Below are 14,428 nucleotides of genomic sequence, written 5' to 3' on the forward strand. Positions count from 1 at the left end.
TTTATATATACAATAAACTATTTGTACGAAGTAACTTATTACAAGAATTCTAAAAAAAATTGACTAATTCATAAAAATTGACTAATTCAACTCTAAGTTAGTTTCCAAGTAGAGGGGTTTTCTATGATCAGCTTAAATACCTCAACCTAGACAGAATCTTAAATAGAGTTCTCTTATAGCCCATTTTTATTTCTAATCCATAAGTTTTTTTTTCCATATAAAATTTAAAGATAATCCTACATATCTATTTACATATTTGAAAGATAAAAGCTAATATTATCATAAGATCATCTTACTATCTAAAAGATAGTATAAATAGGTGAAAATCTTTACTTTCATTTAAAGAAGAAAAACTCAAATCTTATCCAGAAATATGCAATCCAATTAAGGAAATAAATATCCTCGAAGTATATGGAGAAAATTCTGGCGGGTCTTTAACGTTCTTGGTATTCCAATAAAACGACTTCAATTTTTGAAGTAGCAGAGCCTAGTTATCACTTCAAATAGGTAAAGCCTAGTACTGATAACGTGTTGTAAAACAAGAGAATAAAGAACAAAGTGGGAAGAAGAAAAAGTAGAGGGTGAATATATTCTCTATTTAATTGTATACCTCAAAGGTCCCAATAACCAATATTTATAGAGTTTACAAGATATGAAAAGGTAAATATATATAAAAAAAATAATGGAGAAGATATTTAAAAATAATACGTGGGAATATATAATCTATGCACATCTATATCTAATTCAAATACATCTTTTTCTTTTTCCTCTTTCCTTTTTTTTTTAATTTTTTTAAATTTATTTATTATTGTTTTATTTTTATAGCATCGTACCAAGGAAATGTAAGCTTGAGTGAAATTGAATTTGTGGGTTCCACTATATGACCAATAAAAATGAACACGTGGCAGAAACCCAAAAGCCAGCGTGAAGAAGGGCATTGATTGCGTGGGATGAAGGTGACGTGTCAGCACAAAGTTTAGGTAAGTAAGTGGTGGCCGAATCGTCCAGAATGGAGTCCTTCAAAGCCGCCGGTGGCGAAGTTATATGACCGTCCGCCGTACGGCCTGAAAATAATCTTCACATAAATAATAAATGTCACTATTTCTAAAATATATTAGCCCTACACGTGGCCTGCGGATGACGGTGCATCTGACATTTTTGTCGTCTAATTAAAACTTCCCTAATTACTAAACGTCAACGTTTCACGAGCCTTAGACCCTCGCCGACCGGTGGTGCCGCTTTCCATTTTTAATTCTGACCAACGGTCAAATTTTTAATTTGAGCTTTAAATCTACCTAATAATAAGTAAAAGTAACCATTTAGTCTATTTGATTTATAATGATTTAATTCTTAAATTTTTAATTTTGTAATAATTTTATCCCTAAACTTTATCATATAATAATTTAGTGATTTTACTTTCAAATTTATAATAATTTAGTTTCTATCGTAGAAATTATTGTTAAGATTTAATAAGATTTCTTGCATAAGTAAACTGATAAACTAATTAGAGAATCGATATTTTTATAAAATACAAAGTTTACATCATAAAATAATAAAAATTAACATCGAACTTTGATAAATTTTTTTATGTTAGGGACTAAATTGTTACAAATTTCAAAGTACGAAGACTAAATTGTTACATATTAAAGTTTAGAGACTAAATTGTTATAAAATTGAAAGTACATGGACTAAATCATTACCAACTAAAGTTTAAGCACTAAATTATTACTTTCATGAAAGTTTAGGGATCAAAAGTGTTTTTTAAAATAAGTCTATAAATACTATTTTTACCTTTAAATTTTAAAAACTACAAAAAACTTATAAAAACTTTTATTTTTTTTTTAATTTGACTAAGAATTCAACTATTGTACTTTAAAAAAATACAAATCATTGTAAAAAATTAGGAGGAAGTATGCTTACTTTTCAAAAATAAAATGATTATCAAATTGGTCTCAGTGATTTTTTTTTTATTTTTTATTTTTTTTTTTACAAAAAGCACACATAGCAACAGCCAACACAACCGGAAAAGCACCAACCTCATCACACAAATTATGGGGAAAATACAATTTTGAAAAATAACTTTCTTTTTGGTAGTTAAATATCTTGTAAAGTGAAAAGGTGAAGCTTTAAACTTTTCACTTCAAAACTATAGTATTTGTCTTAGATCATTTGGTCATTTATACTTATGTTTGCAATTAATGAGAACATTTTTTTAAAGTAAAATAATAGGATGAAAAATCATATCAGTTGAGTTTTCCTTCAAAAAGATAGTATTTGTTAAATAAAGGTCAATTAAAACGCATTCCTACCAATTACAAAGTTATAACAATAGCTCAACGAATAACAAAATAGGAAGGGGAGGAGAAATCTTATTTTAATCCATTTCTAAATTTTTTTTTTAAGAAAAAAAAAAAAACCTATTTTACTTTGAATTTTTTATCTTAAAAAAAAAAAAAGTAAAAATACTTGAAATTTTTCTAATACAATAGGAATAGAATGATTCAAACTAAATACTTCATATCATTAATACATCTATATATCAATTAAATTGTGTTTAGTTTAGCATAGTTTAGTTTAGCTATAAATCTTCAAGGATTTAAATAGGATAAGTGTAACGACCCGACTTTCTATTATACTTAAATAGGATATGCATAAGCTTGACAATATATTTCTTGAAGAAAAATTAAACAAAAGCAATACAACCTTTCCTTTCATGAAATAAAGCTCAATAATGATAAAATCATAAAAGAAAACATTGTTCTGGGTACCTCTAAACCACTCTAGAAAAAATTAAATAAATAACTGACTAAAAAAATCAAATTATTTAAATGTTTGACTCTAAAGAAAATATAACACTATGAGAAAATCATTGTCATTGTCATTGTCATCCCAATAGCCCTGTCACGGATTCTTCTTGTCATACGTCGGTTTATCTTTACCTTTATCTGAAAAACATGAAGAGAAAGGAATGAGTATATAAATACCCAATAAGCGACCCACTAGGTGAATTGTTAACCTTCCTACTGAGACTCAAGTGCACATACGCATCATAGGCATAAGCATAAGGCGCGGACCCAAAGGCACGCTTTCATAAGTAGTGACCCCGAAGGGACACAGTCATAGGCATAAGTGGTGATCCCAAGAGAGTACTGTAACATAAGCATAAGATGTGAGCCCAAAGACTCATTGCATGTAATGTGCATAGCCCGGTAAGAATGCTAACAGCTATTATAGTTCAACTTAGGCATAAGCATACAGTTGTAGTACAACATGCTTAAGAGATTTGAAAATAGTCTTTAAATCCATCCAACAATCAAACATGCATCAAAACATAATATCAAGGTTTCTATGGCATAAACATGAGCTTCCATAATCCCAACTAGTCAACAAGCATATCATAATATTCCAAGCCAACATAGGAACCAATCTTAACACACATTCTTGGGTGTTCAAGGGCGAACCGACAGTAGGTAACTTACCTCAATAATTGAGTATAAGTAATTTAATCTCCCCTTTTAGTTTGAGAGACCTTAAGTCAACACTACTACCTGAACAAAAAATCAATTGGACCTATTAGATTTAAATCCATACATAAAATTATCTTAAACTTCCCCAAATCACTTATCACTTATCCAAAACGTAATGTGACTCTTAATTACTTCCAACAACCAATAACCCCAACCTTATGTGTGTGAGTTAATTCCAAGCGCTAAAACTCAAATTCCAGCAACCTAAAAATCACAAACTTACCCCACAAAATGTCCAAAAACACCCCAATTTCACCGTCGAAGTTGCTGGATAGTGCCGAATAATGCCTCGAAACTTCGATATGAACATCAACACGTCATGGGTATAACTTAACTCAATGAGCATTAAAAAACCCATTCAAGAAAAACCAAATAAACCTTAAATCTCACCCAAAAATCCAAGGTTCTAGCGATCGGAGGCGCTAAACAAATGGCAATGGTGAGCTTTACAACGATCTGCCTATGGACCTACAAGGCTGACGAATGGTGGTGGTGAACGACGCTCGGAGAAAACGTGCGACTGGAGGAAACGCACGGGTGAAGGAAACCACGACTGAAGTCGAGCAAACGAATAGCTGGGCTGCATCGCGAACGTCCAGCGGCTTCGCGTGCAACTAGCATGGGTTTGACGATGGGCGATTGGAGACGAGAGCGGCGGCGGAGGACTGGGCTCGAGGCGATGCGGCACAGAGGTTTGACCGACGAGAAGAGAAAATGCAAAAAGAGGAGCCAAGACAATTCCTAGGTATCTTTAAACCACACAAATGAAGGAATTGCATACTCATTGAGAAGTGTGAGTTTTCATTTCTTTTTCCGCTTCCTACCACGATTTTCCTTCCTTCCAGCCGTAAAATCGTATAGCATTTTGTTACTCAACGATCGTGTAGCATTTGTAAGCGATCGTATAGCATTTTATTACTCAGTGATCGTGTAGCATTTGGTAAATGATCGTGTAGCATTTGGTAAGCGATCGTGTAGCATTTGGTAAGCTATCATATAGCATTGTGTAGGCAATCGTATAGTATTGTGTAAGCAATCGTATAGTATTGCGTAGGCGATCGTATAGCATTTTGTTACTCAACGATCGTGTAGCATTAGTAAGCGATCGTGTAGCATTTGGTAAGCGATCGTATAGCATTGAGTAGACGATCGTATAGCATTGGGTAGGCGATCATATAGCATTTTTTTACTCAGCGATCGTCTAGCAGAGCTAAGCAATCATGTTGCCGAGTTCAGCGATCGTGTAGCATTTGGTAAGGGATCGTATAGCATTTGGTAGGCGATCGTAGAACATTTTGTTACTAAGTGATCGTGTAGCATTTGGTAAGCGGTCGTATAGCATTTGGTAGGCGATCGTATAGCATTTTGTTACTCAGCGATCATGTTGCAGAGCTAAGCGATCGTGTAGCCGATCTCAGCGATCGTGTAGCATTTAGTAAGTGATCGTATAACATTTTGTTACTCAGCGATCGTGTAGCGGAGCTCAGAGATCGTGTAGATAATTTAAGCGAACGTAGAGATAGAGAAGATCGACACACAGATATACGTGGTTCACTACGAATCTGAATAGGTTTCGGGGGCAACTTCAAGGTATTTCAACAAATGCTTGATAGAGATAATCTCAACTTTTTTTTTTTTTAATTCCCACGTACTATTCCCAGACATTGTTTTTCCATGCACAACCAAACACAGTCATCCTTGATTCCCAGTAATTTTATTCCCAGACATATAATTCTCAGACATCCTTAATTCTTGGGCATTGAGAAAACCTCAATCCAAACGGCCCCTTAGGGAGCATTTGACGCGCAGGTCCAGAATCTTAAACCTGGGAATGTTAAGTTTGGGGGATTAGGTTGGGAGGTTTATGTAGTCTATGTTTAAGAAAACTGTGTTTGGAGTGAAGATTTTAGAAGTCCGAGTTTAAAAAGCCTGTGTTTGGAGTGTAGGCTTAAGTAGCCTGAGAATGAAGTGCAGATTTATAAATATTTAGTTTATGAAATATTTTCTTATATTTAATCACAAGTTAGATTTTAGATTAGTTTAAATTTGTCATCAAGTTTAGAATAAACTAAAAGATTTAAAAGAATGTTTTTTTTTAAAAAAAAAAATTGAAATAGAGATCTTGACTAAAATTATAATTTTATTCAATCTATTGTTTTAATAATTTGATATTTTGATCTTACTAGATTTTGAAATAAAATTTCATAGATTTTTTTCACTTTAATTAATTCGAAAATGATCACCTCTTTTTTTACTATAATAAACTGACTTAAAATTGAAATAAACTAGTATTTTAATAATAAATTCAATGATTGAAAAACTATACTTTTTTTTCTTATCAAATTACATTTGAGGAATAAAAAATCATAAATTTTAATTTTTAGTTTTTATTTGGTCACTAAGTTGTTTTAAACATTTTAAATCTTTACGTTTAGAAAATGATTCTAATTCTTCGAGCTAGTTAAATTGACCAATAAAAAAATAAAATGTTATTAAATTAAATTAGAGCTTTCAAACATATATAGTTCTAGACATATAACCTAAATAAATATGACTATACAATTGTAGTATATTGGCATGTTTGGAATGACTTAGAAAAAAAAATATCTTTCAAAAATTCATTTTTAATTAAACACTTTTGATAAAAATTCATTAAAAGAGAAAAAAGTACATATATTGCAATTCTTTCTTGAAAGTGTTTTTATATACAAATTTGTCTTTGTTATATACTAAGAGTATTTTTATTAATGTTTTCCAAGGTTGGTTGGTGATGGTCATCGCAGATGGCCAACAGAGTTAGTGGCCAAAATTTTGCCTAGGGGGAAGGGAGGTTGCCAGAGGTTGATCAATGGTGGTCAGAGTTGGCCAATGGCGACTGGAGGTTGGCTAACGATGATCACCAAGGTGGTGGCTAGAGTTGGTTGGTGGCGGTCGCTGGAGGTATTGCCAAAATTGGTTGCTGGCGTTTGCCGGAGTTGGCCCCTGACGATCGTCAAAGGATGGTAGCCGGAGTTGGCTGGCAGCGATCGTCGGAGGGAGGTGGCCAGAGTTGACCGTGGTGGTCACCTAAGGTGGTGTCTGGAGGTTGGCTAACGTACTTCCTAGATTAAATTAGAGAAAAAAGAAAAAGAAAAAAAAGGGGTAACCCATGAGTTTGAATAATAAACAATATTCAAACCTATGAGAAAATATCCATGCCCCAAACAAAAGTTGGGCTTAGGATGCATAACCCATCCAATCTCAACCCTTAAAACAAACCCCTCTTATTTAACAACTCATCTCTCAAATAAACCCTAATTTTTTTTTAACTAAACAAATTTCTAAACAAAAATACTCCCTAATACTCTCATTAAATTAAATAACCCACAACAAGGTAAATCTAAAAAACAACTTAGTTCTAAATCTCCAAACCACTCCTCACATATTTTCAAATCCAAAATAGAATTCAATTTTTTTTTCAACAACAGAAAATCCTCAATTAACCTAAAATAAAACAAATTGAATTCACTTTACAAAATTTTAAGAGGTCACAATAAGGTTGCCAGTAATTTCAAATTTGAAATGGAAGAAATATGGAAGAGAAAAAGAAAAAGTGAGAGGTTTGTGAGACATATTTTTAAAAGAGAAAAAAATGAAGACAAAACGTCAAATCATTTAGATGAAGCAAAAGTTAGAGAAGGGCAATTCATTAATTCAACGTTCCTTTCTTTACGAAACAACGTGTCATTAAAAGGAGAGAAATTTTGTAAAATTGGGCCACACGATCTTTTATGTGCCAAAAGTTAGGCAAGGCCAACCTATTCATAAAACTATATTATACCCCCCCCAAAAAAAAAATATTGAATCAGCATTGTTTCGATTCTAATTTTTATCCAACATTTTAACAAGTTTCTGCTCAATTTATAGTTTTAAAATAATTATAAAAGGTCAAAGAAAATATTGTAATCTTTTAAATAAAAGTTATTTTTTAAACGTTTGAGAAAATTGGGTATTTTTCGTAATTTATCTTAAAATAAATAAGGTTACATCTGGATTTTGAGCATTATATGGTTGGATATAACAGTCGTTTTCAATTTGGTAATGACATAATCTGATATGTTTTATAGTTTGTTCCAAATGGAGCTAATAGAATTGTCTTCCTTACCATCATACGTAAGCAATTTCAATAGAGAGTTATTGGCATTTGGCAGTTGGCAGTGGTTTGAAATGGATCAAACATTAAATATCAATAACAGTGTATTCCATCAAAAGGTGGGACTTGTCCAAATTGTTCTGTTTGGTTTTTTCTCATTTTCGAGTTCAACACAAGAGGTGATTTGAATCTTACACGTTTTGATCGAAGACATATGTCGAGTTGATAAATTGTTTGGTTTTGTAATCAAACTATTTTATCAACATATTACTTGGAACTTAGCAAGTCTTCTTTTCTAGTTTTGGAGAAGCTAATGCTGAGTTTTGGTTGACTTCTCTTCCTTTTTAATTTGTGTTTCTTTGAAGAGTTCAAAACTGCTTAATAATTCTTATAAATAAGTCACTTAGCAACATAACATATGAAAAATGCCTACAAATGCAATATATAAGGCTTGCTTTTGAGGCTTTGGATCATATAGCTCCTCCTAGTCTCTTTTCTATTTAAATCAAGTCTCTCCAAAGTTAGGAAAATGAATTCAGATAAACGCACGTTCCTAACTATCTCAGCCACTTTCTTTTTATTTATGATTTCTCTAACAGGTAAGCCACACTCTAATGAACTCTACCACTGAGATTCTAACACATACATATTAATCCTAACTGTCACACTCATCTTTTTCTTTTATTTTTCTAGCGGCTTTCGACTCACTGGACCCGGATGGAAAAATCGAAATTAAATGGGATGTCATGTACTGGACTGCAGATGGTTATGTGGTAATACTCTTCTTTGACACAATTGTATATCCTATTCTAACAATACTTAAATTGTATGTAACATGGTTTGGTTGAGGAGTAATGTGCTATATGTAATATTAAATTTCCAGGCAACTGTGACTATAACGAACTTTCAAATGTATCGACATATCACGAGCCCCAGATGGACCTTGGGATGGGTATGGGCAAAGAGAGAGGTCATCTGGTCGATGCAGGGAGCCGAAGCTACTGATCAAGGAGATTGTTCCACATTTACAGAAACTATGCCACACAGTTGCAAAAGAGATCCATCAGTGGTTGACTTACTTCCAGGTGCTCCTTATAACAAACAGGTAGCTATGTGTTGCAAAGGTGGTGCTTTGACATCTTGGGGACAAGATCCTTCATCTGCTGTCTCTGCCTTCCAATTGACTGTTGGTCGTTCCGGTAGTTCGAATAAAACAGTGAGACTTCCCAAAAATTTCACCTTGTATGGTCCAGGGCTAGGTTACACATGTAGCCAGGCAAAGATTGCTCCGTCATCAGCTTTCTATTCATCAGATGGTCGACGAAAAACTAATGCATTGAGTAAATATCATAACTACACCAAACTATAATAAAAGATATCCATATTTTATGTTCACTTACATGTCTTACTGTTCAAAACTCCAAAGATAGGGAGGATTCATGAGATACCTACAAGACTATTTTCCACATAGTTATTGCTGCCATCGTCAAACTCCCTTGTTTTTTGCAGTGACTTGGAATGTGACATGCTCTTATTCACAGTTTCTTGCTTCTGAAACGCCAACCTGCTGTGTCTCCATGTCATCTTTCTATAACTCAAAAGTCACTCCTTGTAAAGCATGTGCTTGTGGCTGCCAAGACAGAACGGCATGTATCCTGTAAGCGTCAAGAATCTTTTTTATCTCTTTTCAAATTGTCCATTCATATTTATTCAGCAACCATTAGAAATGGATCATGATGCAGGACTGAAACAGATCTTCAAAGCATAATGGCTACTACAAATGACAATGCTCCATTGCTGCAATGCACGACACATAACTGTCCAATTCAAGTCCATTGGCATGTTAAGGAAAACTACAAGGGGTATTGGCGGGTCAAGATAACCATCAACAATCTCAACTATCGATTTAACTATTCACAATGGACTCTTGTCGTTGAACACCCCAATTTCAACAACACAATGGAAGTTTATAGCTTTGTTTATAAGCCACTCACCCCCTTCATCTCTAAGAGTAAGTACTTTTCTTTTTCCTGAAAATATCTGAGGGAAGAAAAATTTACAGATCGAAACAAGATTAATTTTATTGGTTTAGATATTTTCGTGGTCATTCACTTGCATTTTTCTTTCCTTTCGTCATGCAGACGACACAGCTCTGTTCCATGGCATAAAATCTTTCAATGATGTGCTACTTCAAGCAGGGCCAAATGGAAATGTCTACTCAGAGATGATATTTCAGAAGGATTCAACATTTACATTGGAACAGGGTTGGTCTTTCCCTCGAAAAGTTTACTTTGATGGAGATGAATGTGTGATGCCATTTCCTGATTCTTACCCCTTCCTACCCAACTTAGCTAATGCAAATCCAATTCTATTGTCAACACTAGCTTGCATTTTTCTTCCCATTTTTCTTACATTTTTATCTTAAAACTGAAGCTCAACAGCAAGGGTAGAAGATCAGTTCCTTTTCCAAGGAAAGTATAATCTGGTCTAACAGAACATGAAATCAATTAAATGTCAATACTAGAAAATCAGAACTATGTATTTCTTGAAACTTCATTCCATGTGAAAATGATCGATTTCATTACTTCAAGCCATTCCCCCAGTTACATACAGTTTCAAGCTTGACCAAACTGGAAACTGACCTTCCTGCTAAAATAAAATAAATCAAGGACATTTCTTTATTCCTACTACCTAGTGTTTCTTTGTCCGATTCTCATGGGTTTCGTGTAAGAACAACAAATCCTCCTGGGCTACCAGTGAAAGTTGTACAATACAATTGTTTTTGTATAAAGAATAGATTCAGTAGAACTAGCAAACAGTTGATATCACACTCAAATACCAAAAGTTTGAAACCATTTTCTTTCACTTAGTTAGAATTCATACAAACGTAATTCTAATCCTAACAAATCAAAAACCATAACCATATTTGAAAATCGCAAATGCCAAGAAAAAAAAAAACAAGCAGGAAATTAGGGGGGGAAAATCAAAACATAAATCGTACCTCATCAAAGATTCAAAATTTAGAAAAAGGGATAAATGGGTAGTCCTCGATTTCTCCATTGCAAAAGTCGCATTCTTCTCTGTTGAATAAAGAATAATTTAACAGAGCCGAGAGTTCAAATTAAATAACGAAAATGCCACTGTTGGGTCTGGGTCCATCTAATTCCGAGATGAACCGAGATGAACTGGTTCGATCCGATCGAACCGACAGATCCCACACCTAAATTCCAATTCTCAACCTACTCAGATTGAAAAACAATGAAAAATCCCCCAAAGCCCTTTCAATTTACAATCTTTTTAGTAACCATTTTCTCTTTTTTTTCTTCTATTTTCTTAAACCACCACTTGTGTTTATGAGAAAACAAAAGGAAACATGTATTTCTAATGGGTCTCTGAGCGGTGAAGAATGCGAGAGTGGAATCAAAGTGGAGAGGGAGTTAGCAGCGAGGGTGCTAAACTGAAAGAACTGTGGTGTTGTTTCGTAGGAAATGGAAGGCAGCTTTGAACAGACCCTTCAAGATGGAAAGCTTTATAGACAAGTCAATTCTCTCATTGTCGCTCATCTTCGCGATCACAACCTCACCCAGGCAAGCTTTTCTCTTCAAGCTTTTGATTATTAAGTATCTGGGTCACCTCATTTCAGATTTTGTATATTGATTTTGGTCTCTGTTTCAATTTTCTTAGTAGAAGTTTTGTGCTTTTTGTTCTCCTTTGAAGTCCTCATGGTTCCTGGAAATTGAAGATATCAAATTGAAGTAATTTTGAGTTAATACTTGAGAGGGAACAATATGATATAAGTATATAACCATGCTATGTTTGTAGGCTGCAAGTGCTGCTGCTTCAGCTACAATGACACCGCTGAATGTTGATGCTCCACCTAATAGGCTTATGGAGCTCGTTGCAAAGGTCTGAATTTGTTTACTAGAATCTTTTTGTCTAAGCCTTTTTGAGTTTGGGGTTGCTAAGTGGAATTTTCTGTATTAAGGTGATACCAGGGTCTTGCGGTGGAGAAAGATGAGATGTTAAGAGGGAATCCTGCTTCTGCATTGTATGAATTTGGTTCATCAGTGCCCACTACATTTGGATCTACACCGGGCTCTCGTGCTTCTGCCATCGACTTCAGGTTGTAAAGCGTTTCCATGTCTGATACACTGTTGATAGCCTAGGGGTTCATTGTGTCATGTATATCAGTTTCGTGTGTAGGATTTGTGCAAGCAGAAGTAATCCCACAACCTTGTTTTGATTCTTGTTCTTTTTGTTTCCTCCATACAGCGCTGCACAGGATACAAAAGGTTCGTCAAAGAATTTTCCAAAGCATGAGACTCGACATCTTTCAGAGCATAAGGTGATTAAACTAAACACAACACTTTTTCTTTATAATGTTAAGACTCGTGTTGAGGGGAAATGGATTGTTATGGCCTGAAATTTTGTTACCTTTTGTAAGTTTTGGCTTTGGTGAGGCTTACATTTTGAGAGAGAGAGCCCTCCTTCTAGGTTGTCACTTGTCACCCTTGTATTATATTTGTTTTCAATAACATTGTCTTGTTTTGCTGGATAGATCCTACTCATCATAACATGCATATTGTATATATATTAGGCTGGGGAAAAAGATTTTTATTACTGTCATATTTGATGCATCGGTTTATGTTTAGTCTAGTTTGTTTATTGTATATTCTTGCTGGGCTGATGGATTAAACTTGTCTAGAATGTCGCCAGATGTGCAAGATTCAGTGCTGATGGGAGATTTGTTGCAACTGGAAGCGCAGATATGTCAATAAAGCTGTTTGAAGTATTGGCGCCTTTTCTTTAAGTCATTTGATGGGTTACTTCAATCTACATGAGATCTGACTAACAAACCATTTTTCTTTACAAGGTGGCAAAGATCAAGCAGATGATGCTGCCAGATTCGAAAGATGGTCCTGTCCGACCTGTTATAAGGACATTTTATGATCATATTCAAGTTAGTCCATCACATCACATTTCATCACCCATATGTGTTATGCTGATAGTTTTCTCCTTTCAGAGATCTTTTATATACTAAAGTTTTTACCCCTAAGTTGGCTACTTATCATATCACCATGGATAAGTGATCTTGAATCAGCATGGAATAAACTATCTCTGAAACAGCTATTATTTTCTCTTTGATATTATGTTTAAGTAAGAAGCGATTTATGTTCTCTCCCTGCCTGCACAACTGCTAAGGGCATTTATGTTTTTCATTTTTTGGTTGGTCACTGTTGCCGTTTCTGGACTTCTTGCATCTAAGGGAACAGGATGCTTTTTTCCTTTTGACAAGGAAAAGGATTTTAGTACTTTACATCACTCTTTTCTTCATTATTCTATTTTGTATATGCTTCTGTATTCTCAATTCCATTTTCTCCTCCATTGATGACTAATTCTTCTCCTAATTAATTGCAGCCAATAAATGATTTAGATTTTCATCCTCAGAATACTGTTCTTGTATCTGGTGCAAAAGATCACACAATAAAGTATGGTTCTTTCTTGATCCATTTTACCTGAGGTCGTTTGTACAATACTGTAGCTCCTTACCTTATTGTTATCAGTATTCAGTAGTACTATTTTATTTACGATTACAAAATTCCAAATGCAATCTAGAAATAATGATTGTCTTCTGCCATCTTTAAGATTATAATTTCGTTTCTAAAGATACCTATTCTATTGGTAAATAAAATATAACTGATCTTACAAATTCGTACAATGCTTTCTTTTCCAGGTTCTTTGACTTCTCCAAATTGACTGCAAAGAAAGCATTTAGAGTTATCCAGGTTTTGCTTGTATCTTATTGTACATTTGGCTGCAGCGTTCAAATCCTTCAGCAAATTTTACTTCTTTTACTTTAGAAGGCATTCTCTTGAATTCTTCCTTTTGCCTCTGTTTGTCATTAAGGATACCCATAACGTGCGTTCTATATCTCTTCATCCTTCAGGAGATTATCTCTTAGCAGGTATCATCTTCTTCCTTTTCATCAAGTGATAGCTGTTCTTTGCATTTTGATATTTGAAAAGCATGCAAGTACTGGTCTTTGTTATTAAAATTAAATTAGAATGCATTATAAACTTGAGTTCTATAACCAAGCTTTCCTCCCATTTCATGATTTTTTTACTTCTTTTGCTAATTAAATGAACATGTACGGGCACCCCTCCATAACCTCCCCTCTTTTAAGAGGAGTAAAAAGGAATGAATATTGCAATAGAGGGCGAGTTAAGCTAGCTATCCACCTACCAAAACTAACAGCTCGGTTTTGGCTTTGCTTGTACAAATGACTTCAGGAACGGATCATCCGATTGCCCACCTATACGATGTCAATACTTTTCAGTGTTTTCTATCTGCAAATGTTCCAGAAATAGGAAATAATGGAGCCATAAATCAGGTGCTATGAACTTCATTTTTCAAATTCTCAACAATCCAAATCCTATTAGATGTAGATAGAACTCACAGTTCATGCTTATTGATTATAGAGGTCAGGTATTCAGCAACAGGCAGTATGTATGTCACTGCTTCAAAAGACGGTGCAGTTCGTTTATGGGATGGTGTGAGTGCAAAATGTCTTCGCTCCATTGTTAATGCACATGGCACAGCGGAGGCAACCAGTGCAAAATTTACAAAGGATGAAAGGTGAGCTTGCAACAATCATAATGGCTTTTCCAAGTACATGGAAGTTTCTGTTGAAATGTTCAATCTGTCATTTGATTGATTGACTTTCAGACTATTGGCTTACTCAAATGTATATGATTTTGTTACTTGCCTC

General features: G+C 34.3%; 2 protein-coding genes and 1 long non-coding RNA gene across 4 annotated transcripts; 2 read left to right on the forward strand and 1 right to left on the reverse strand.

The window, feature by feature from the left end:
• The first annotated feature begins 7,950 nt into the window (after positions 1 to 7,950).
• On the forward strand, positions 7,951 to 10,650 carry LOC120083750 (COBRA-like protein 4). The gene is made up of 6 exons (XM_039039607.1): positions 7,951 to 8,258; positions 8,353 to 8,432; positions 8,543 to 8,999; positions 9,169 to 9,316; positions 9,402 to 9,670; positions 9,801 to 10,650. Exons 1-6 carry the CDS (start codon positions 8,189 to 8,191, stop codon positions 10,082 to 10,084), a joined length of 1,308 nt encoding a protein of 435 aa, XP_038895535.1. The 5' UTR covers positions 7,951 to 8,188; the 3' UTR covers positions 10,085 to 10,650.
• LOC120083752 lies at positions 9,005 to 10,773 on the reverse strand. 2 transcript variants are annotated; one of them, XR_005483532.1, is made up of 2 exons: positions 10,661 to 10,773; positions 9,005 to 9,314 (listed from the first exon to the last, which is right to left on the reverse strand). It is a non-coding gene; the product is annotated as an uncharacterized LOC120083752 (long non-coding RNA). The 2 variants fall into 2 exon arrangements; XR_005483533.1 differs by having other exon boundaries at positions 9,005 to 9,289; positions 10,661 to 10,758.
• Positions 10,774 to 10,950: 177 nt separating this feature from the next.
• On the forward strand, positions 10,951 to 14,314 carry LOC120083751 (cleavage stimulation factor subunit 50-like). Its single transcript, XM_039039609.1, has 11 exons — positions 10,951 to 11,246; positions 11,482 to 11,565; positions 11,655 to 11,782; positions 11,932 to 12,004; positions 12,365 to 12,448; positions 12,533 to 12,619; positions 13,078 to 13,148; positions 13,394 to 13,445; positions 13,567 to 13,624; positions 13,950 to 14,050; positions 14,141 to 14,314. Exons 1-11 carry the CDS (start codon positions 11,148 to 11,150, stop codon positions 14,297 to 14,299), a joined length of 996 nt encoding a protein of 331 aa, XP_038895537.1. The 5' UTR covers positions 10,951 to 11,147; the 3' UTR covers positions 14,300 to 14,314.
• Positions 14,315 to 14,428: the final 114 nt, after the last annotated feature.

Source organism: Benincasa hispida, chromosome 8 (assembly GCF_009727055.1).
Source record: "Benincasa hispida cultivar B227 chromosome 8, ASM972705v1, whole genome shotgun sequence".
In the NCBI taxonomy this organism is placed as follows: Eukaryota; Viridiplantae; Streptophyta; class Magnoliopsida; order Cucurbitales; family Cucurbitaceae; genus Benincasa; species Benincasa hispida.